The sequence below is a fragment of the Exophiala dermatitidis genome, assembly GCF_000230625.1.
Source record: "Exophiala dermatitidis NIH/UT8656 unplaced genomic scaffold supercont1.5, whole genome shotgun sequence".
In the NCBI taxonomy this organism is placed as follows: domain Eukaryota; kingdom Fungi; phylum Ascomycota; class Eurotiomycetes; order Chaetothyriales; family Herpotrichiellaceae; genus Exophiala; species Exophiala dermatitidis.
Genome location: NW_008751650.1, coordinates 3,438,778 through 3,459,497, shown reverse-complemented (window position 1 = coordinate 3,459,497; position 20,720 = coordinate 3,438,778). Strand labels below are relative to the sequence as shown.

The 20,720-nt window shown below is 51.0% G+C and overlaps 11 protein-coding genes across 11 annotated transcripts; 6 read left to right on the top strand and 5 right to left on the bottom strand.

The window, feature by feature from the left end:
• Nucleotides 1–47: 47 nt before the first annotated feature.
• Nucleotides 48–1,649, bottom strand: HMPREF1120_06820 (protein kinase; the record flags this gene model as incomplete). Its single annotated transcript, XM_009161030.1, has 1 exon — nt 48–1,649. The coding sequence occupies one exon, from the start codon at nt 1,647–1,649 to the stop codon at nt 48–50; it is 1,602 nt and encodes a 533-aa protein (XP_009159278.1).
• Nucleotides 1,650–1,921: 272 nt separating this feature from the next.
• Nucleotides 1,922–4,699, top strand: HMPREF1120_06819 (aspartic endopeptidase (AP1)). The gene is made up of 8 exons (XM_009161029.1): nt 1,922–2,065; nt 2,120–2,469; nt 2,543–2,844; nt 3,039–3,260; nt 3,310–3,388; nt 3,441–3,470; nt 3,520–4,401; nt 4,450–4,699. The coding sequence occupies exons 3-8, from the start codon at nt 2,819–2,821 to the stop codon at nt 4,522–4,524; spliced, it is 1,314 nt and encodes a 437-aa protein (XP_009159277.1). The 5' UTR covers nt 1,922–2,065; nt 2,120–2,469; nt 2,543–2,818; the 3' UTR covers nt 4,525–4,699.
• Nucleotides 4,700–5,271: 572 nt separating this feature from the next.
• On the top strand, nt 5,272–6,477 carry HMPREF1120_06818 (hit family protein 1). The gene is made up of 3 exons (XM_009161028.1): nt 5,272–5,522; nt 5,592–5,674; nt 5,738–6,477. Exons 1-3 carry the CDS (start codon nt 5,486–5,488, stop codon nt 6,020–6,022), a joined length of 405 nt encoding a protein of 134 aa, XP_009159276.1. The 5' UTR covers nt 5,272–5,485; the 3' UTR covers nt 6,023–6,477.
• Nucleotides 6,478–6,514: 37 nt separating this feature from the next.
• Nucleotides 6,515–7,994, bottom strand: HMPREF1120_06817 (uncharacterized protein; the record flags this gene model as incomplete). Its single annotated transcript, XM_009161027.1, has 2 exons — nt 6,515–7,174; nt 7,227–7,994. 2 exons carry the CDS (start codon nt 7,992–7,994, stop codon nt 6,515–6,517), a joined length of 1,428 nt encoding a protein of 475 aa, XP_009159275.1.
• Nucleotides 7,995–9,150: 1,156 nt separating this feature from the next.
• HMPREF1120_06816 (chitin synthase 2) lies at nt 9,151–11,996 on the bottom strand (the record flags this gene model as incomplete). The annotated part of the gene is made up of 2 exons (XM_009161026.1): nt 9,151–11,918; nt 11,978–11,996. 2 exons carry the CDS (start codon nt 11,994–11,996, stop codon nt 9,151–9,153), a joined length of 2,787 nt encoding a protein of 928 aa, XP_009159274.1.
• An 800-nt stretch (nt 11,997–12,796) lies between these two features.
• Nucleotides 12,797–14,242, top strand: HMPREF1120_06815 (uncharacterized protein). The gene is made up of 2 exons (XM_009161025.1): nt 12,797–13,294; nt 13,339–14,242. Exons 1-2 carry the CDS (start codon nt 13,240–13,242, stop codon nt 13,788–13,790), a joined length of 507 nt encoding a protein of 168 aa, XP_009159273.1. The 5' UTR covers nt 12,797–13,239; the 3' UTR covers nt 13,791–14,242.
• HMPREF1120_06814 (uncharacterized protein) lies at nt 14,159–14,685 on the bottom strand (the record flags this gene model as incomplete). The annotated part of the gene is made up of 2 exons (XM_009161024.1): nt 14,159–14,316; nt 14,379–14,685. The coding sequence occupies 2 exons, from the start codon at nt 14,683–14,685 to the stop codon at nt 14,159–14,161; spliced, it is 465 nt and encodes a 154-aa protein (XP_009159272.1).
• Nucleotides 14,686–14,955: 270 nt separating this feature from the next.
• On the top strand, nt 14,956–16,278 carry HMPREF1120_06813 (uncharacterized protein). Its single transcript, XM_009161023.1, has one exon. It carries the CDS (start codon nt 15,321–15,323, stop codon nt 15,960–15,962), a length of 642 nt encoding a protein of 213 aa, XP_009159271.1. The 5' UTR covers nt 14,956–15,320; the 3' UTR covers nt 15,963–16,278.
• Nucleotides 16,279–16,325: 47 nt separating this feature from the next.
• On the bottom strand, nt 16,326–16,970 carry HMPREF1120_06812 (uncharacterized protein; the record flags this gene model as incomplete). The annotated part of the gene is made up of 1 exon (XM_009161022.1): nt 16,326–16,970. One exon carries the CDS (start codon nt 16,968–16,970, stop codon nt 16,326–16,328), a length of 645 nt encoding a protein of 214 aa, XP_009159270.1.
• Nucleotides 16,971–17,757: 787 nt separating this feature from the next.
• HMPREF1120_06811 (uncharacterized protein) lies at nt 17,758–18,794 on the top strand (the record flags this gene model as incomplete). Its single annotated transcript, XM_009161021.1, has 2 exons — nt 17,758–17,777; nt 17,825–18,794. 2 exons carry the CDS (start codon nt 17,758–17,760, stop codon nt 18,792–18,794), a joined length of 990 nt encoding a protein of 329 aa, XP_009159269.1.
• Nucleotides 18,795–19,163: 369 nt separating this feature from the next.
• HMPREF1120_06810 (phytanoyl-CoA hydroxylase) lies at nt 19,164–20,162 on the top strand (the record flags this gene model as incomplete). The annotated part of the gene is made up of 1 exon (XM_009161020.1): nt 19,164–20,162. One exon carries the CDS (start codon nt 19,164–19,166, stop codon nt 20,160–20,162), a length of 999 nt encoding a protein of 332 aa, XP_009159268.1.
• Nucleotides 20,163–20,720: the final 558 nt, after the last annotated feature.

Sequence of the window (20,720 nt, the reverse complement as noted above, 5' to 3'; positions counted from 1 at the left end):
CCGTCTCAATTGTCCTCAAACTTCGTCGAATCCAAGCCTCTTCAAATTCAAGCGGCAACCTCGGGGTTCAAAAGTTCCAACATTCCTCTTGTCATGCCTGCTTGATGTGCTCGCCCAACTTCTTCTTGGACGCGTTCCCGAAGACGTTGAACCTGCCTGGCGAGGCTTTCGCTCTCTGCCAGATGCTTCGAATACAAGTCCATAATGTTCATGGCAACTTCCACGCATAATGACACAAAATTGGAATCCGTGATATTTCTCCATGTCCAGTTCATAATCGGTTGAAGCTCCGACTCGGTTCGGTCTTCAAGTGCGGCTCGAAGGGCAGAACGATATCGGAGAGTGTTGAGGATGGTCATGACAGTCATCTTGTCCACGTTTTTGATGGCATCGTCCAATGCTTCGCGGTATCTCCCTTTGTGTAATTCCTTCTCCCAAGACGCCAGCTTTTTTGGCTTCACCCTTTCGTTTCCCGCCACAATAATGTCGGCATCTTCACCTGCATAATCTCTGCCTCTGAACCGGTTTTCGAGTCCTCTGGGCCGCTTCTTGGCCTGCTTCTTGTCATATTCTTCGATCTTCCCCGCAATCAATGCTTCCATTTGCTTTTGCCGCTCTCGCTCCTTGATTTTCTGCTCACCCGACAGTCGCGTCTTGATGCTCAATTGGCCGGTCGACATGCCTACAACCACGTGTTTGTCTTCCCGTGGGTTTCCCGCAGCAACAATCGACAAGGAGAGGACTGGCGCAGGATACTTTGACCCTGCAACCACATTCCAGCCAGATGTCTCAAAGACTTTCATATGCCCGTCCAACGCGCCACTGACCACTCTCGACCCATTGGAGGCGAGAGACAACGAAGTGACTGTTTTCTGGTGATTCTTTATCATGTGCAAGGGTTTTCCGGCAACAATATCCAGCACGGCAATCTGGTTTTCGGCTGATGCGAGGATGGCCGTCCCTGACGGCATGCATAGAACATCCTCGACCGACCCAATGTGCTTGAATGTCATGACTGCGCCCCTAGGAGTACGCGGATCCCATAATCGGACCGTCTGGTCATAGCTGCCCGAGACCAGTAGATTGTTTGACTGACCAGAGATGAATGAGCCGGTGCGCACATAGTCCTGGTGGCCACGGAACGTCTCGACACTGGATTCGCTGGGAAGGTCCCAAAGTCTCACGGTTCTGTCGTCTCCACAGCTGAGTAGCGCTGTACTTTCCTGTGGACTCCATTTTACGCAGCGCACTGCCTGCTTTTGTTCTTTCCATGTTTTTAAGATGGCTCTGGAATTGACATCAAACACCTGAATAGCCCCGGTCTCATCTCCGGCGGCCAGGACTCGTCCGTCGTATCGCGCTTCAGCACCGTACGCGGTGTCATCGAACCGTGTGATGGTTTTCAGAAGTTTTCGTGTTTTGACCGAGTAGAGCTGGACACGAGCGCCTGTGGTGACGACGAAAAAGTCTGCCGACCGTGAGGATGATGCGGTCGGTTCGGGATATGAGATGTGAGTGATAGCGTTATTTGTCGGTGAGGGAATGTTCAAAGGCGATTTGAAAGACCTCCAGTAAGTCTGCTCGGGCGTCAAAGACGAAGGCCGAGCAGGCAACTTTGTCTGTGCGATCGGCTGGACTTCAGCAGCCATAGTGATAGGATTGGCTCCCTCGAGATCTCAGATCTCGTGTTGTGAGAAGAATGTTATGAAGTATTGTCGTCGGACAGACGAAGATGGAGCAGGACGCAGTTAATTTTTCTTTGGGATCTTATCTTATCGCTGGCAATAATGGATTTTTGCGAGAGTGACTCATGAGTAATGTTTCTCGTCAATCCATCAACATCTGATTCAGGAATAGCCATCTTTCGACCATAGTAACGACTTCAAAATGTTTATCCCATCTCTAGTGCGATACTATGTCCCTACTACTTATGCAGCAACAGCGTCACTGAGACTAACACGCGCTACATTTTGTTTTCTTTCTTGCCTGCCAAAGCCCTTTGACGCACAAAATGGAGGTGGGCGATGCATGTATTCGGCCGGTTCCATATCGCGCCCATTGTGAGGTAAGGGTATCAGCTTATGCGAAGGCAGCTTGCATATCGTTTACGCATCAAAAGTTCCTGTTCTCAGACAAACTGTTGTTGGCCGGTGGCATGCAGTTCAGTGCTCTTCACTGCAACATGCGACTTTCAACGTGGTTCACCGCGACTCTCTTCTCCCATCGCTTCATCACAATGTCACTGGAAGACTCAAGGTTACACCAATCTCGCCTGGTTTTGGAGAGCCATGAAATGAACCGCAACAAGCGAAGGATGCGAGACAGTGTCTTGTCGTCAATGGAACTTGCTATACAGCCGCATATGGTACTCAGCCGGAGAGAGCATGTGGGATCGAGTCAGGTAGGTCATGGAATGGGAACCTTCAACTTCGATAGGCTGCGCCATGCCGGGCCAACAGTTGTCGTTTGGTGAGTGAGAAACAAGAAGGCCTCTGCTTTCTGGAAGTAAGACGCGGCGGGAGTGACTGTACATTGCAAACAGAGAACCCGCGATTGAAGGCGCTGTTGTCGCAGACAAAACCACAAACACAAGTGCGTGAAGTTCTGAGTTGGCTATTGTTGTAAAGCGTACAATATTCCGTTCAACTTCTTTCTTCACACTTAGATCACAGTGGTTGACGAGTAAACCACATTTTGTCTTACCAACTCAGACACCAAGTTCCCTTCAAACCAGGAGAGACTTTTCAGATCTCAAGAAACTGTCCAGTGAGAGAAACTACAACCAAGCCCAAGGAACAAGAACCTCGAAGCTGCCACGATGAAGACGTCAGTTCGCCTACTCGGGTACGTGGCTTCCTCCAAATTGCAGACCAAACTCGCTCCTGCCCTCATTTGCTCCCAGCGTTGCCGATGATTTATATTCCCTCGACCTCGTCTCGCCATCTTCTTTCTTCCCGTCTCATCTCTTCTTCATATCGCATCTGCCAGCCCAACCCCATCACAGTGATCAGACTCTGACTGCTTCATTCTTTTCATAGGCTTTTGCTGCTGCATCTTCTTCTTATCACTACAGTCATGGGTCTCTCCAACATTGCTCGCGTGCCTGTCCACCGCAATGCCAACTACAAGGCCGACGGCACCAAGTCACTTGTGTGGTTGTTCCACAAATATGGCATGACCCCAACCAGACAGGGCCGCTTCCATCGCAACAAAGAACATGTCTTGATGAAACGACAGACCGATGGCTCCTCGGCCCAAGTGTACGTATCACGACGTTTCATGCAGAACTCATTGGCTGACCTGTGGCAGTACCACCGATGATCAGCAAAATGACTCCTTCTACACCTGTCCGGTCCAAATTGGTACTCCGGCACAGACCCTGAACTTGGTGGGTGAAACCACAATAGCTGTCCAGCCAGCGGAACTAATCAGTGTAACAGGACTTTGACTCTGGTTCATCTGACTTCTGGGTATGTTCCTCGCGACCTTCATTCCTGAATACTGGCTGACTGTGCAAAGACCTGGTCCACGCATCTTCCCTCCCATACTGTCAAGGCCGCGAAAGCATCGGGTGCCCCTGTCTTCAATCCAGACAACTCTTCCACCTTCAAGACCATGCCTGGAAGCACCTGGTACATCCAGTACGGAGACAGTTCTGTAGCGTCGGGAACCGTTGGAACGGACAATGTCAAGATCGGGAACATAACCATTGAGAATCAGGCTATCGAACTGGCCAGCAAGATCTCGAGTCAACTCCAGAATCAAACTGGTTCCCGCGGTCTCGTTGGGCTGGCCTTTGGCAGTATCAACACTGTCCGACCCAAGCCCGTCCACACCCCTCTGGAGAACATGATTCTGCAGCATGACATCCCCGCTGACCAACAGCTCTTCACCTGTTACTTGGGTTCGTACAAGGATGCAAAAGACCCAGATCATGGCAAGTCATTCTACACTTTCGGTGCTGTCGACCAAGGTGCCGTTCAGTCGTCGGGCCAGCAGATTTCGTACGTCCCAGTCGACAACAGCAAGGGGTTCTGGATGTTCGACTCCCCGTCCGTTGTTCTCAACGGTCAGACCATTAACCTGGCCAACAACCAGGCAGTTGCGGACACCGGTACCACTTTGATGCTCGTCAGCGACCAAATCTGCGACCAGTTCTACGGTGCCATTGATGGTGCCGAATTCAGCGAGGATGCAATGGGTTGGATCTATCCCGCCGATACTCCAGCCGAAAGCCTTCCTACCATCTCGTTCGCTGTTGGCAACACACTAATTACCATCGAGAAGGAGCATTACGCCTTTGCAGCGTACAACAGCACCATGGTTTATGGAGGTATCCAATCCCAAGGCAGCCTGGGCTTCAGTATCTTCGGAGACGTTTTCCTCCAGAGTGTCTATGCTGTAAGTTGTTTGTCCTTACTCTATGGCACAGTGGCTGACTGATGATAGATCTTCGACGCGGGAAACATGCGATTTGGTGTCGTCCAACGCGCCGACCCTACTCCAAATGGACCTCAAGCATGATCGGAGCGGTGGATGGGTGAAGCCATGGTGGGGAGCTGCTTGATGCTGGTGCTCATGGCAGAAGACGAGTTCAGCAGTATTGATGCTCCAAGAGCATGTTGCCATTGGCCACTCCTAGGACCAACGTAGCTAGTATTACCTCATTCTATGGTTCGTTCAGACCGCTACTTCAACATTTCTTGTTCCAAGTTCCGCGTAGTGGTGCCTGACATGACATCAAATGCAAAGCCCAAGATGATTCTCTTGCATCGTTCTTTGGGCTGTGTGTGAGCTCCCAAGTAGCCGAAGGGCCATCTCAGATGTTGCTTGGAGACACCAGTCTTGTGCTTTAGATCATTGAGAGCAACATGTTATACTACATTTGATATAATCAGCTATGTCGGTCATGGATTTCAAGTTGGACAATGATAAAAGAGAAAACCGGCTTAGTAAGGGATTTCCCGCACGTGACACTCCCAGGTTGCCAGTCACAAAAATGAACAAAAAAGTCGATTAAACAACGTCCATCATTCGAACCCATGACCTTTCACAACCTTTTATAACTCGGCTTGACTTGATCCTCTTGTTACTAAAGTGGAATCAGCCAAAAAGAAAATGCTCCCTGAAAGCATTCACAATGTGTCCAAAGATTGAGAAATGGAGTGTATTGGGGGTAGCCACGGCCATCTCTGGTAAAAGGCAAGAAATGGATTCTGCAATAGCTCCACCCACTCCAACTCATTTTTCTGCAACAAAAAGCTCATATTTCTTCAATTTTCTTTGGGTAATCACGTGAGCAGATTCCCCCCCCACGTTCCAGTACTGTGACTCGAACCCATGTTTTCCCCGCATGGCACCAGTCGAAGTGCGTCCACCAGCGATTCGAGAAGACCCAAGGTACCACTACAGACAACCTGCACCTTGGCCACGATCTTTTGCCCTTTGAAAGTGTTGTGATACCGGAAAGCACACACGGAACAACATGGCGGCCGTGTGTATTTTCTGCAAGATCGTGAAAGGTGAGGCTGCAGCTACTGGCACCTTGTACTGATATTCCGGGCTCCGGTCTAATGCATCGTCCTGCTCAGGCGACATTCCGTGCTTCAAATTGTTCGAGTCTGACAAGGTGCTGGCGTTCCTCGACATCCAACCCTTGAGCAAAGGTCACGCGGTAAGTTCCTTCAAGCCCTGCTTTTCTGTCAGGTCCATTCTTCTGACGGAGTTGTTCCTGCAGCTGGTCATCCCGAAAGAGCACGGCGAGAAGCTCGTCGACATCTCGGACGACGCCCTATCGGAGATTCTGCCCGTGGTCAAGAAACTGGCCGCTGCCAGCGGGGCCGAGAACTACAACGTCCTACAGAACAATGGCCGCCTCGCGCACCAGGAGGTCGGGCACGTTCATTTCCATATGATTCCCAAGCCTAATGCCACCGAAGGTCTGGGCATCGGGTGGCCGGCGAGTCCAACGGACATGGATGCCTTGAAGAAGCTGCATGCGGAGCTGAAGTCCAAGATGTAGGAGGGGATTGACTTTACTTTCAAGTTGTACATGAGAAGAACGACGCTGAGAGTCAACTGGAACTTGCATCTCGCTTCATAACAATAGAGAGGGGAAACCATATTTATGAACCTGTGTTGCAGCTGTTCCATTGCGTACCGTGGACTTCTGTGCCTATTCGTCCAATTGCACTCCCGGGGTTTGCCAGTCGTCTATAGTGTACATCTCAGCTGGTGAGAGCGCTTCGAGTGGAAACTACCACAAGCCCGCCGATGTTGTGGGATCCAACAGTGTATATTGTCCCTGGAAACATGCCATTGCACACCATCCGCAGAACAAATTTACTCATGACAACGGCATTTCGAATGGGCAGATAACAGTCCTTCGGAAGCTTATTTCATCGTACTAGTACAACAGACGTATACGTCTTCAGAGTGCTCTTCTCATCACCGGGCCAAGTCAATGAATCACATTCCTCGGTCTAGGCGATACATGCCTTCTCGCTCGGAGCTTTCAGTCCACATCGTCGGCGCTCGTTTCAGGTTCAGGCACATTCGAGGATCCCGGAAGGCTGGCGTTTTCTCCCTTCCCCGGCGGAGGAGGGTAGAAATTGACCTTCCCATCTGGGCCAATCATGCCCGTCCGGTCATAGTACGTTCTGGCGCGGATGTGCTTGTCCAGCTTCCAGTAATTGTCGTACAGTCTGCCGGCAAGGGTATTTCGGTACTCCTTGATCTGATCAACGTCGGCTCCGGTACCTTTGGCGATCCACTCAAAAGTCTTTCTCTGATATTCCCGAACGTCAGCGTCTCTCTCTGCTTGAAGGGCATTCCGTGTGGCTTCGTCCTTCATGGCGTCGTTTTCACCGGGGATCGGCTCGACATAGTGATACTCCCAATCCTCGTCGCCCTCCAATTCCTTGATGATGCGTGATCGGTCAATAAACTCTTCCAAATCCTGCACGCTGGACGTTAAATGCACCTTCCCAGCCACCACGGGGTCTAGCCAACCACGTATAATCTTCCAAATCCCCTGGAATATCCACGGTGCTTTGTGGACGAGCACTGCTCCAAGAGATTCGGGGTAATTGGCCTCGAATACCTTGATCATGAACTTGACCGGGGTATAATCCATGTTGGCCATGCTGAAATCGGTCATGTCGAATATAATACACTGCGCCAAATGTTAGCCAACTAACCATAAACAATGTTGGGAGGCAACTTACAGCGGTCTCGACGGGCCTTCTCAACGTCAACCTCGCCGTCTCGATCACGTAGACAGTATACCGCTCTAGACTCCGTTCGCTCTGCTCTCCTCCCCTGTGTAGCCTCACTCGGACATGGCACAACGGTCGCCCTTCTTTGTCCGTTCCGTGCAAAAAACTCTTTCCCAGGCGTAATTGTTTGAGGAAATCTTCACCCTCGCTCCGGACCGCAGGGTCGCTGGATTTGCTGTCCTCCAGCGCGCCTCCTTCTCCCTTGAAGACAATGTCATCGTCGACATGTTGCTCTTGACTCCGCCATTTCATCGTCGACACCAACATGACCAATGCTTTGTCAACGTCCCATTTGCGCGCCCGAAGGAATCGCAACAATAGAGCATCGGGGTGATCTGCTTTGACCATGCTCCAGAATGCAGCCCGCAACGCTTCGGGACTTTGAGTGGCTAGGGTGTGGTGAAAATCCTTCACTTGGCCATATTTGTCGTCAGAATCAGCATGTTGACTGGGATCTTTCGTGGGCGTCACGGTCCCGTTACTCGAGTCTTTGTCGCCTTTTCTCTTGAAGATCCCCAGTCGCTTTTTGCTCTTCTTCTTATCTTTGCCGTCCACCTCCGCAAGTGATTGCGAGTCTTCGGTCTGCGGAGTTTCAGTCCCGTTGGTCTCATGAGGATCTTGTACGCCAAACACAGCCAAAGTTGCAGCCCAGAATTCGCGCAGTTTTGCTTCTTGCTCCGGAGTCAAATTCCCCAGGTGTCCTGGAGGGATCGGCATATTGGTGTAGTAGGGGTCGCGAGTATGGTCAAGGGGTTTTTCGAGTACACGGTGGTCGAAGGCTGCCGAGTTGACGCTGACGGGAGACGACTTGCGCGTAAAGTAATCAAGCACAATTGCGCCTCCACATGCAACTGCAAGGACCAAAATATATGCTGTAGAGGAGGACGCCTCGAGATCTGGTGCGCGTGACGGAGGATCGCGTCGAGGGTTCCGCCACCGACGAGATTGCAGCCGATGCGGCCACGAGCTGAATCTGACGTGCGATTTGGAGGGCGACGATTTGGCGAGGAAGACAGGGCTCACTCTTCGCGTGGCAAGAGATAGTAGAGATCGAGCAACTATATGCTGACAGGTGCAGAGTCGCATGTAGAGACGGAGCGAGGGTTTTGGTCGCCCTGTTTCAATGATGAAATGCTCGTGTCGCTTAGTGCAATGTGGTGTTTATGGATAGAAACCCTGGTGGAGCCCGAGCGAACCGTGGATAAATCAGTAAATCCGTACCCTGGCCATACTGGTATCGAGGAGACACGGAGAGATTCAACGCCGGAGAGTTCAAAGCTGAGGTTGCTTGGTCATAAAAATAATGTAGATGTCATAACGAAACCATGATCCTGCGGCCCGGTTATCCATACTATCACTCTGGGTTCGGCCACAGCGCTCGGCATCGGTTGTACAGAAATGATCGGCATTGAAATTTTTGCTTCAACGATTTTTGTTCATCTACCCAATCCTAATATCATATAGGGCAATGTCATCTCCAAAATAAGATTCTGGCCGAGTCAGGCGCGGGAGGCTCACTAAAAGGAGCTGCTTCATACATTCAAGGACGAGGCTGAGCATGACGTCCAGCTGGCCCTTCGGACTGCGGCTTCATTTCTCCTACTCAACAACTTGACGCTCTACACAGCCGTTACCTATACAATTGAATCCATGCACTCCATGTGCCTCCGCCGTGTGAAGCAGCCAACTCAGAACCCGTCACTCATCACAATTTCCTGGGGTATCGCGTCGTAGAAAGCCTTTATCACCAGACGTATCCAGAAGAGTCATACTAGGAGATAGACCGCAAGAAAACCAAACCAATATGTCGCATCGCTCATGACCGTCTTCGGGTATCAGATTTCAAACACCACGGAACTGGACTCAGTTAGCGTCAAACCTTGCAAACGGACCATATTTCCAAACTCACCATCCTCACAACCAAAAACCAACAGGCCCCAGTGAATCTGAAAAGAGACAATCCGGCTACCGACCACAGAATAACGGCCAGGTAGATTGTCGAATTCTGCTGCTGGGTATCATGGACGTTTATCCGGTCAAACCCTGCAATGTTCAAAACCGCGGCAACCAAGATGAAGTTGGTGATCATCCACGCTGTGACGACATTGCTTCGGAAAGATTTGTAGTAATCCTCCTGTTTATCGGCTGGATTGGGTGCTTTGACTTCTTTGGGTGGCTTGGTGGCGAACTTCTTCAATTCGGAATCGTACTGAGCGTTCAAATCTCCATCGTCCTGTGGAATTAACACGTCCACCTTGCCACCGGGTTTGACATTTGCGCTGGGAAGCTTCTCGGCTTTGTCGTCACCTTTCGTACCCCATGTGATGTCGTGAGTGTTGCAAAAGGCGTAGATGTTCAGAACGTTGATGTAGGTTGGTGTGAGGACAATATACTGGAGGAAGCAAGTGAACATATGCCAAGGATCGAAGAACAAGAAGCTCGCCACGAACCAAAGTACGTAAGTACTGGCAAGGGACACAATAAGACCGAAAAATGTGCTGTTGTTGAAGATCGTGGAGAAGCTAAAGTCCTTTTGTTGGACTTCGGTCTCGATCGATTTAACCGTCAAGAAAATGGAGGCGAACGTCAACCAAACCATGAGCACCGACCAGAAAATCACCATCATCATGTATGACTTCGGGTTTCCTTGTGGCCTGTTACCCATGGATAAGATGAAGCAGTAAAGGAGTGTTCCGAGATACACAAATTCAAAGACCACTCCTAGTACTGTGCCTGCCGTTCCCAGTGTCTCCTTTGTGCCTAACGAGGCCGTCAAGAGCCTGAACACCAGAAAAAAGTTGCCAATTGCGAACCAGGCAAAAAGCATGTTGATCGTCTGATAGGTGAATTCGATCAGAAACATGAGTTTGCGGAGGAAACTGTGGTCGCTTCGCCAAAGCTGGTATACGTGTGCAACTGCGTACACGGCGGCAAAAAATGAGCCATTCAACCATCGTCGTCGTTGCAGCACAAACTCTGGAATTCGGTCCGGGACATCGGTCTCACCCGTGGCGGATTTGACGTACTGCAGAATCCACCGACAGTTGCGTTTGCTGACTAGCTCGAAACAGAGAATGCGATCTTCGGCAAGATACATGTTGGCAGTGAAGACTCCTGCATCAGCGTGCATCGTTTCTCCCTTGAAGTATTTTTCCAGGGGACCCACGCCGTTCTTGTCATTCTGCAAGGCAACATAGCGATAAGCGGAAAAGGCACCCGGTAAAACGGAAATGAAGCCAAAAGCGGACTCGAGCGGCTTGTCCAGGATATTGGACATCTTGTACTCGAAGTTCTGCGTGGCGACAAGAGGATTGAGGAGTTTTTTGCCATGGTCCAACATGACCTTGATTTCACCACAGGCACCGCCACACATGGGCTCCAAATCAAAAGCCTTCCACAGCTGGTAGATGGAGTCTTTTCCCGGTTTTGTTCCCGCGTCAATCAATACGCAAATATTCGGATCCAGGACTCGACCAAAGGCTTGGAAAAACCAACGATGCGAGTTGATTTTCTTCTGGTTCTTCTCCTTCAAACAGAATAGCAGTTGCACAGGCGTAGCCGATCGAGGCTTGAGGGAAACCTGCGTGCCTTTGAGTTCCAAGCCGACTTGCGTGGTATATTCGTAGATGTGAGCAGTAACGTCTTTACCGTTGACTTGTTGTTTGGCAATGCCATCTTGGTAAACACCGAGACCGGCAAGAACAGCCCTGGTTCTTGGATTGATCTTAGCACGTCCGTCGCTGACGATACAGACGACGATCTTCTTCCATGCTTCCTTTCCCCAAGTCTTGCTGGAACTGCGGTTACACATGAACTCGATGTTTTTGAATACACCAATCATCGTGCGTGCAAACAGAAACTCGTCTTCGTTATACATCGTAACCACAATGAACAACTCCGTCTGTCTAGGTTTCGCAAAGAGCCGTTGCCGCAACGTGAATCTTTCATTGTGGAAGTCGGACGGATCACATGTAGCCGCCGAGTATCTCATGTGCGTGAATTCGTCTCTTTCAGGAGGTTTCGCGTGAGGAACGTTGGCTAAAAGCTTTGGTGGCACAGGGCAATCCAGCACTAGATTTCCATTGAACAACTGCACCTCCTTGACTGTTTTCCAGCGCCTAATCGGGGCTGGCGACGGCGTAGGGCGAGGTTCTTCCTGGTAGTCGTCGTAGTCCATTCCCGGCTGCGTGTGCGGATCTGGGCCGTAAGCCGAATCTGGCTGGAGTATTGGCACATTGTCGGTATCTGGTCTGTAGGGTTCATCGTGGGAAGGATAAGGATCTAAGGCATAGTCGCCTTGTGGATGAGGGGAATATGGTTGTGTGTAATAGGCATCATGATGCTCTTCGGGAGAAACTATGTAATCGTTTCTGCCGTAACCCATGTCCCCAGAGTCGGGGAGATGCTGCCCATACTGCTGACCGTAGGCTTGGGGGTTGTGAACATTCTCGACCGAATACGTAGGCTGCATGGCTAGTCGGTCATCAGAGGCGGTGGGCATTTGCAAATGCAGAGGCTGCTGTCGCGCGTAGGCTTCGTCAGGATGGATATAGGGCTGTAAGGGTCGACCTGGCGAGGGCGATCTCGAGTCGTATTGAGGTTGAGCGCTGGGAGAATAAGGACCATCCCGCTGGGGACTGCCTATGCACAGTAATCAGCATACAAATTGCCACAGGCCGCAGTATGGAAGTGGTGTTTACCTAGACGGTTGTAGGCCATGTCGGCCCAGATTGAGGGAGCGACCAAAGGTGGTCAGAAAGGAGTGGTCTGGTCTGTGTTCAGCACTTCGGAATGTAGAACCAGGGAACAAGTGTTTGAGGACCGGGTACCCTGGCGTCAGGGCCTGGGTCCGAAAATATGTTGCGCAAAAGGCAACTTTGTTGACCAGAACAGCCTTGGTGTTGATGCAGACAATGATCAGGAAAGAGTGGAGAAAGTTGTTTACTCGCTGCCGACCAGGGCGACGGCGCAGTTTGCGCCCTGTTGGTATTGGATATGCGACTGGTGGTCTAGTGACGAGTATTCAAAGAAGAGAGGGTCAAGAGCTCTCAGTCACTATTACTGCGACAGTCTCGTAAGCGAAGGGAGATAGCAAAAGGGGGCCTTGTCGAGGCAGCTGAGTGTTAGAATGAGGAGATTCAGGTCAATGGTCTATAGTAGCGAAGCCGCGTTGTGTGAGTTTTTGGGTGCAGGCCAATTGCTAGGGTCTACCCTAACCTCCGCCACTCAGGGGAGCCCACGGACCCCTAAACCCTGCCAACTGCATCGCCGCAGTAACAGCTGCCGCGCCTGTATAACACAGCCTGTGAACTACAGCAGTGGGTACCAGATAGGTCATGTTGGTGCGAGATCTACAATGTTGTACTACTATGTCGCAAGGCATCAAGGCCGAAGCACGCTGCACTCTGGAGCATAGCTCATGGTTTCTATTTAGGGAATGCTGCATGATTTGTAACTGCAGTTCAGCTCTAGAAATTGTACTGTAATCCATGGATGAAATGCCATTGCAGTAAGTTGATGATTTGTCGTTTACAAGTAGTTTCCCAAACTGCAGTGCTTCTTGTCTTCTTGTCCAAAATCAGCTCCCTTCAGTGCGATCGTTCAACATTTTGAAATGCCCTTAACTCGCACTGATATGCTTGTTGGAGCGCCCAAACTGCTGTGGCGGTGCAAATAATGGTGTTCGTATTGCCCCGGACGCCGCGTGGACATTTCCAGGCCCACTAGAATTACCGCCTTATATCGTTTATCGATCTTTGCTACTTCTGCTGCATGGCCACAATATCCATGCCAACCGGTTGTCACTTTTCTCCACTCTTCGTTGGGCGCCTGGATGTCTATCGCGGGTGAGCACAAGACCTCAGCTACCCGTTCATCAAGCATCTCCCAGTAGTCGTCAGCACCGAGGCTGACCACCTGTCCGCGCAATCTTGGTGCGCAGCTGCGCCCGCAGTCTTCCAACATGGCCGAATCATCAGAAAAGGTCTCCGTTCTTTTTGTCTGCCTGGGCAATATCTGTATGTATCGTTCTGCTTCTGCAAGGCGACAACTGACGATGTAGGCCGGTCTACAATGGCAGAAGGGGTTTTCCGATCGCTCACAAAATCCCATCCGCATATCGGTGAAATCGACTCTGCTGGCACCGGTGCTTACCACATCCTCGACCCTCCGGACTACCGGACAATGACCACACTCCGCAAACATGGCATTACGGATTACGAACACGGCGCCCGACAGGTGGATACCCAAGACTTTCATGATTTTGATTATATCTTCGCCATGGACGCATATAACCTGAGAGATCTGCAGCGGCTACACCGCCGAATAGAGAGCAAGGGACGCAAGCCCAGAGCAACTGTGATGCTGTTTGGTGCATTCAGTGGACAAGAGAAGGCCGAAGAAGTCATTGATCCCTACTATGGTGGAAACAATGGTTTCGAGATTGTTTACGAGCAGGTCGCGCGGTTTTCGAAGAATTTCCTCGATCATATTGCGACGCAAAAATCGGCGTGATGGAAATATGCTGTTCAACGTGGGTGTCCACATTTTATGCATGGGGTTGGCGGGATAGAACGTCCAAGAGATGTTCGTTTCCAAAAGCCAGGCGTTCTGGAAGACGGTGGATCGGCGTCAAACACTGTCACTTGGGGAGTTTCAAAACATGCTCTGATTTCGCGTGAAGCTGGATATACCCATCATACTTTGGCGCAGTGACGGAATGGCAGGGCTTGAATGCCTAGATGTGGTATTGAAATCTTTTGGACCAGGCACATCAGTGTGTTTGAACATTAGGAAAAGTAAGGAGCTGGCAGTTCCGCACGTCCTCGGTCCCTTTTGGAACTGTCCATTTTAATTGTAGAGCGTACGAAAGAGTAGAAGCATCAACTCTTGGACCAGACGCAAAGTCCTATTCCCACGCACACCAGAATCATTCCTATCCAGGTATCTCTGGAAATAAGTTTGCCTTCGGCATACCATTCGCCGAGAACTGTAAACAGGAATGCCAGTGAATTAGTGATGGGCACTGTAAGGGAGAGCTCTAGAAAGAACATCAGTATGAGCTCGAGACCATTCGTTGCAGGGTCTTCCGGATCGACATACCGGCTTGGCCGACCAGGAGAAAGAACCATATACTCCCGGTCAGGTTCATAACGAGCGGAACTGCATAGCCGGGGCTCTTTAAAAGGCCAATCACCGTGTAGAAGGCTTTGGCTATCTGCCTTGAGATCCACGATCTGTTTGGATCTGTGATGGACGGGTGTGATGGTGCCGTGTAATTCACAGCAGCTTTTCGGATAAAAGGGGTCGTGAAACCCCAGCAAATGCCAACTAGCAGGAAAGAGAGGATATAGTTGAATGGTGAAGGTGTTGGAGGGTTGCTCGGCGCGTCAGCATCGGAGGACACCATGTTGGTGACAGCCAAGAGTGAAGGTAAAGGCTGAGCAGTACAGTGATTGCTTCAATATCAAATACCGAGCATTGATCGACAGCTGGGACAGAACTGAGGGCCCGATTGAGGTAATGCGGTGGTTCACAAAGCTTCAAGTTGAAGTGTACAGTCTAAGCAACTTCACCTCCTTTAGCAGATTAATGCTCCGCAGTAATCGGCTTCCGTTCAATGGCACTCCACCATAAAACAGCTCCACAAGCACAAGGCTGGCGAAGCACTGACTGACAACGACCTCACAGACCACCAACTCAATTTCGACTTCTCGGGTGTCTAACAAAGATCATCCGGTAGGAATAGGGCTCGCTCCTTTCGTAGACATGAACAACTCAGCATTTCTGAAACCCAAACAATGAGCCGATTCGTCATGCGCGCGGCTCAGGACAATTCCCAGCCTCGCCATTTCGTGTACATTCGACGTGGCTGGGTTTCTAATTCCAACAGGGTTCTCGCTCAATGCCAGCACCATGACAAGTTCTCCCCTCGTTGTTTTCGGCTCAGAAATTTAATGAAGGTCACTAACATACACATGTTTCTTGTTGACAAGTATACAATTTGAACTTACCCAAATCCCTAGTTTTGCCACATATCTATCAATGCCTACAGTTCTCACTCCCCACGGCTGGGTCAAAGTTGCCCCAGCTCCTCGCAAGAAGCCGATCAAAGTTGTTGACCCTGCCAAAGCACTCAAAGGGCCATTGGCCTATTTCAGTTGCCAACCTCTTCCGCCTACCAAGAAAGATGAGACCGTCAAACTCGATTTTCCCTACGACTTATCTGCGTCTCCGGAGAAATTGAAGCGACATTGTCAGACTCAAGGTCAGGCAAAGATTGGCGGCAAGAACAGAACAATTTCGGCGCCTCAGCCGGAACTACGTCTTGACACCGATAGCGATTCAGAAGCGGATATGGACACCAAATCGCAATCGGCTGCCTCTTCCATCAGTGGCGCCTCTCCATCACGAAAGTCTACCCGCTCACAGCGTTCTACTAAACCACGAGCTATGGACCGATCACACTCACCATCGCCGTCTCGTCGATCTTATACGCGACATCGTCCTGTCGAGGCCGCTCCACGACCTGTGAATTCTTATTATCCGCCATCTGCTCCCTATTCTTCCGGCCTGAGTTATAACGGCTACGGCCAGCAAGGAATGTTTGAGCGACCACCTCCGCCACAGAACGCACGGAGTATGTCGTACAGCTGGTACAATGCTACGACGCCATTGAATTTGTGACGTACAGACTAGGGTATCTGTTGAAATGGGATCCGGCGTTGAGTGATTCTTTTGCGGGCGCTACTTGTCTTATAATGCAGCCATTGGGGGAATGGCTTTGGCTATGCAAATTTTGAGGATCTTTTTATACTCTTTGCAGGCTCTAGTGCAGTCTTGTCTTGCATGGTTTCAAACAATTGATTGCTGTACACAAGCAAAATCTCAGAAATCCTCTCGTCAATTCATGTGCGCTGCACTGATACCAACCCATTTGTACTGTAAGGGCGACTGGTACACCCGTCATTGGCAAATAGCCATCGTCAAACCCTGTCCTGTTTGTAGATGCCATCCATCCGAAGCGTAGTGCTCACTGAAAGCCTTCGTTCAATCCTCTTCGACGACCACAACCCTGTCCTTGGTCCTCGTTGTTGTCCGAACAGCTCTCGGTGGAGGCCTGACAAACACCTTTTCCTTCCGTGTAACGACAACCCGAGTCTCCGGCCGGTTTCCTCCACCAACGAATGTCAGATTCGCGTTCGGACGGGATGGATAGGGATCAGTGATGATTGGTCGTCTGCGGCGCGACGAGCTCGACGACGTATCTGACCCGTAGTACTGCGGCCGACGCCAGGCGCGGAAGCAGCCGATGCATATAAGCAGCAGCAAGAGGAGACCGAAGAACGCGCCGATGACGATCCCGCCGACCGCGCCGGGCGACAATCCGCTGTGGTGATGCTGGTAGACGACAACCGTTGCGGCACCGTCGCTGGTGGTGGTTTGGACGGGCACAACTGTCGTGGCTGTCGTATCGCAAGGGCATGGTGCTTCAGTGATGGTGGACACTGCCGTTGTTGTCTTCCAGCTGCTGGTCCAACTTGAAGTCCAAGAAGGCCAGGTCGAGGTTGTCCAGCTTCGGGTTGGCCAGCTCGATGTCGTCCAAGCAGGGCTGGTTGTTGGTACAACAGGAGCAGGCCACGCGCCGTCTCCGCCCTGGCCCGGTGCCCTCGGTTGCACATACGGTATCGTCATGGTAGGAAGAGCAGAATCAGGGAGTGTATGGATTGTACACAATTGGGCTTACTATAACAACACAGAAGCACAGCTTTGGGCGACGAGAACACAAGTTGGCTTGTGGGAAGAGACATAGACGCGAACATCGAGACATCTTCATTTCTCTCGTTGACTGGTCCAAGGACATGAGATACTTTCCTGCAAGGTCTGGTCAACCCTACCAGCCATTCCGTTTCTGTTCCGGTTTGGCTGCATTGTAGGTAGTCCGCCAAAATGATGCGGCTGGTGGTGTAGTGATGCTTACTCCGTTGAGGAGCCGAATTGCGCGGAATAAATGGCGGGAATATTTTAATATTTATATTTAGCGGATGGGAGCACCCGTCGATTCTGGCCAATAATGTTGTGCTCTGCTCTGATGGGGAACATGGGTTCGTCAGTTATCCGAGTCCCTTCAAGTTGGTCTTCGTAGGACCTAGCTACTTGACGCGTTCTCACAAGTTGAAATCCACAAAGAAGCAGTTCTTCTGCAGCGCTGCGACATGCTGTTTCAACCCGGCGCAGTCCTGACATGAGAAACATGAAGGTGCGGCGCCAATGTACGTGTGCGCGCTTAAGCTGCATTTGTCCAGTCATGCACAACTCTGCCTGCTTCAAATTCCACCAAACAAAAGGCACAGAACTGCCGCTTGCACCTTTGCCTGGCTGACCGCAGCCTGAGTGCACGAACCGCAACCCTTCCAAGGTAAGGATGTTGCTTGTGTTCATAATTTGAGCGATCCGTGCCACAGGAGATCTTGTCACGATCATGGAGATTCCTTATCGAAGGTACGTACAACTTGTGACGGAACTGGTCAAAGGCCAACAACGAGTAGCTTTACCCGTTCGCATCCCTTCAGGTTCCTCATCGGGCCCGAGAAAGCCTCGATCTACATCCATTCCGAACTGGTCAAGCAGCATTCCGAGACCTTGGCCGCACTTGTAGGTGGGGGCATGTCCGAGGCAGAGAAAGGATGCGCACACCTTGAAGACATTGATGAGGATACCTTCAACCGATTTGTGGAATTCGCATATACGGGCGACTATTCCGTGCCGGACCCAACGTTCAAGCCGGTTTCCGATGATGAAGACCCGTCGAATTCACCTGGGACTCCACCCAACCACGAGATGGAAGCGCCTGTTGAAGATGAGCCAACAAACTTTTCTTGGGGCTTTGAGACGAAAACGACTATCTCAGGCAGAAGAAGGAAAGTGCGCCGCAATGGGTGGACTGAGAGCAGCACGCAGGGTCACATTTCAGAACCGATCCCGCTCATGCAGGAACCCGGCTTCGGCATAGAACGACAGCCTGAATCTCAACAGTGGCGAGAATTCAAGGACAAGGCACATATACGGGAACGACCAGCATGGGAACCACGCAGAAACTTACGCCCGAACGAGGATTACGAGCCTGTTTTCATGTGCCACGCCAGCCTCTACATCTTTTCCGACCGCTATAGCATAGAACCCTTGCGGGAGCTCGTGTTGCAGAAGCTTCGTCTGACGTTGTCCCGCTTCACGTTGTTTGCAGAGAGGACAGGCGATATCGTCCATTTGCTCAAGTATACATACGCGAACACAATGGACCATGACAGCGGAATCGACACGTTGAGGAATTTGGTGACAGATTATGCCGTTTGCGAAATCGAAAAGATGGCCACCGATCATGAATTTCAGGACTATTTGACAGAAGAAGGGTTCGCCGCGAAGGATCTCATGGTCAAGCTGGTGCAGCGATTGGGAACAAAGACGAAGGCTACACGCGATGAATACTACGCGATGCCTGAGCCTGAGCCTGCGTACTAGGTCAAGCCAATGTCGGTTGGATTATTCTTCCTTGGCTCTGAAGATAGTGTTGAAATCATCCCGTAGAGTCTTTGAACGAACGCGGATATTTGTGACAACCAAAAAAATTGCCCATAATTAGGCATTTAGCGGTGACAGGAATCGTCAGTCGTGCTGGTTAATCAGGCCGAGGCGAGCCGCCAATCCGCCGTCGGATAATAAACAATGATATATCTCCAAAAGTGGCGGCACAGCGATTGCTGGATGTGACCCCGCGTTGCTTGTGCGGCATGACTGCTATCTCAGTCCTAAGGCAGCACACGACTCAAAAAGTGATCCATAACAGAGTAAAAGCGTCTTGTTGTCAATAGCCTATCCAATCTATTCCTAATGGCGCCTTCACGAGTGTCGCCGGATCCTGATCCTTCAGCAGCGCCCTTGGGCCTGACGCCGAAGCAGATCGCATCGTTCCAGCGCGACGGCTACCTAATCATCCCTTCATATCTCTCTCCCGAAACATGCCAGAACCTACTGTCGAAAACGCATGAACTCCTACGAGACTTCCCTTTGGCCGATCATCCAATGACGCGCTTCACAACGGGCACCGACGAGAACGGCAATTCGACATCGGCGAAGCACGTCGGGGACGAGTACTTTCTTACTTCGGGCGACAAGGTCCGCTTCTTCTTCGAGGAGGATGCGTTCGATCCCCAGACGGGCGAGCTGACCAAGCCGAAAGAGCGGGCAATCAACAAGATTGGACATAATCTGCACGGGTTGGTGCCGGAGTTTGGAAACGTTTCACACGCCGGAGATATCGGACGGCGCAACGCGGCAATTGCTCGAGACCTCGGGTACAGAGACCCCCGGCTGTTACAGAGCATGGTGATTTGCAAGCAGCCGGAAATAGGGGGTGCAGTGCCGGCACACCAAGACAGCACATTCCTGTACACGAAGCCCCCGTCCGCGGTGGGATTCTGGATCGCTCTGGAAGACGCGACCGTGGAGAACGGCTGCCTGAGTTTTGCCCCCGGCAGCCATCGAAGAGCTCCGATCAAAGAGAGATTTGTGAGAAGAGCAGATGGGCAGGGCACCACGTTTGAGAGTGTGGACGAGGAAGAAGGACAATGGCCGCGCGACTTTGAGCACGAAACTACTGACTCCAAAAAGTCTCGCCAGGAAGAATACGCCCTGGGTGAGGTCAAGGCGGGCAGTTTGGTGCTGATCCATGGCAATATCCTACACAAGAGCGAGCGGAATACGAGCCAGAAGACCCGCATCATTTACACGTTCCATCTTATTGAAGGCGAGGAGCATTACGACGAGAAGAACTGGCTGCAGGTGCCTGGAGGGCCGGCCAATTTCACTAAGCTGGATGGAAAGGCGTAGGAGCAGAGAGGCAGCATCACATCTGAGCAGGTCTGTAGGTTGTAGCATGTTGATATAGTACGGAATCAACACTCCAGGGTCCTTTATCTCAGGTGGACATTCTCCTGATCGAATGCCTCGAGAAGACCCCTGTCACGAACAGGTCGTCAATCGCTTAGAGGCACGCCTTAAATGGATTTGAAATCCAAACACTCATGCCTGGGAATCTTGGAATGCAATTGATATCCTTGCTCTCTTGGTCATGCGGGGCACGCCATGCCAGCCCTCAACCCGAAGCACACTGGCAGGCTCAATGTCCATAGACATTGGATGATCATGGTCTAGACCGAGGACTTCTAGGGGTGTTGATGAGTTGACCTGCTCGAAGGATGAGATTGTAAATGCAGACCAGATACTCGATTGGGTTACAAATATGCATCTCAAATCCAATCGGAGATATCAGTCGGCTTTACAGATCACTGCATGAGATACAGTGAATTACCAAGCTGGCGATGGAACACAGAAGGGATGACGTCGCCAGACTTGTTTATTGATCGGCGAGCTTGACAGCAATGACAC

Bases quoted from the DNA above. Each gene is read 5' to 3' on its own strand.
- HMPREF1120_06819 (XM_009161029.1), top strand. From the start codon at position 2,819: ATGAAGACGTCAGTTCGCCTACTCGG. The intron at 2,845-3,038 runs GTACGTGGCTTC...TTCTTTTCATAG, and splicing joins ACGTCAGTTCGCCTACTCGG to GCTTTTGCTGCTGCATCTTC. The intron at 3,471-3,519 runs GTATGTTCCTCG...GACTGTGCAAAG, and splicing joins CTGGTTCATCTGACTTCTGG to ACCTGGTCCACGCATCTTCC.
- HMPREF1120_06818 (XM_009161028.1), top strand. From the start codon at position 5,486: ATGGCGGCCGTGTGTATTTTCTGCAAGATCGTGAAAG. The intron at 5,523-5,591 runs GTGAGGCTGCAG...CGTCCTGCTCAG, and splicing joins TTTCTGCAAGATCGTGAAAG to GCGACATTCCGTGCTTCAAA. The intron at 5,675-5,737 runs GTAAGTTCCTTC...TTGTTCCTGCAG, and splicing joins CCTTGAGCAAAGGTCACGCG to CTGGTCATCCCGAAAGAGCA.
- HMPREF1120_06815 (XM_009161025.1), top strand. From the start codon at position 13,240: ATGGCCGAATCATCAGAAAAGGTCTCCGTTCTTTTTGTCTGCCTGGGC. The intron at 13,295-13,338 runs GTATGTATCGTT...CTGACGATGTAG, and splicing joins TGTCTGCCTGGGCAATATCT to GCCGGTCTACAATGGCAGAA.
- HMPREF1120_06813 (XM_009161023.1), top strand. From the start codon at position 15,321: ATGCCTACAGTTCTCACTCCCCACGGCTGGGTCAAAGTTGCCCCAGCT.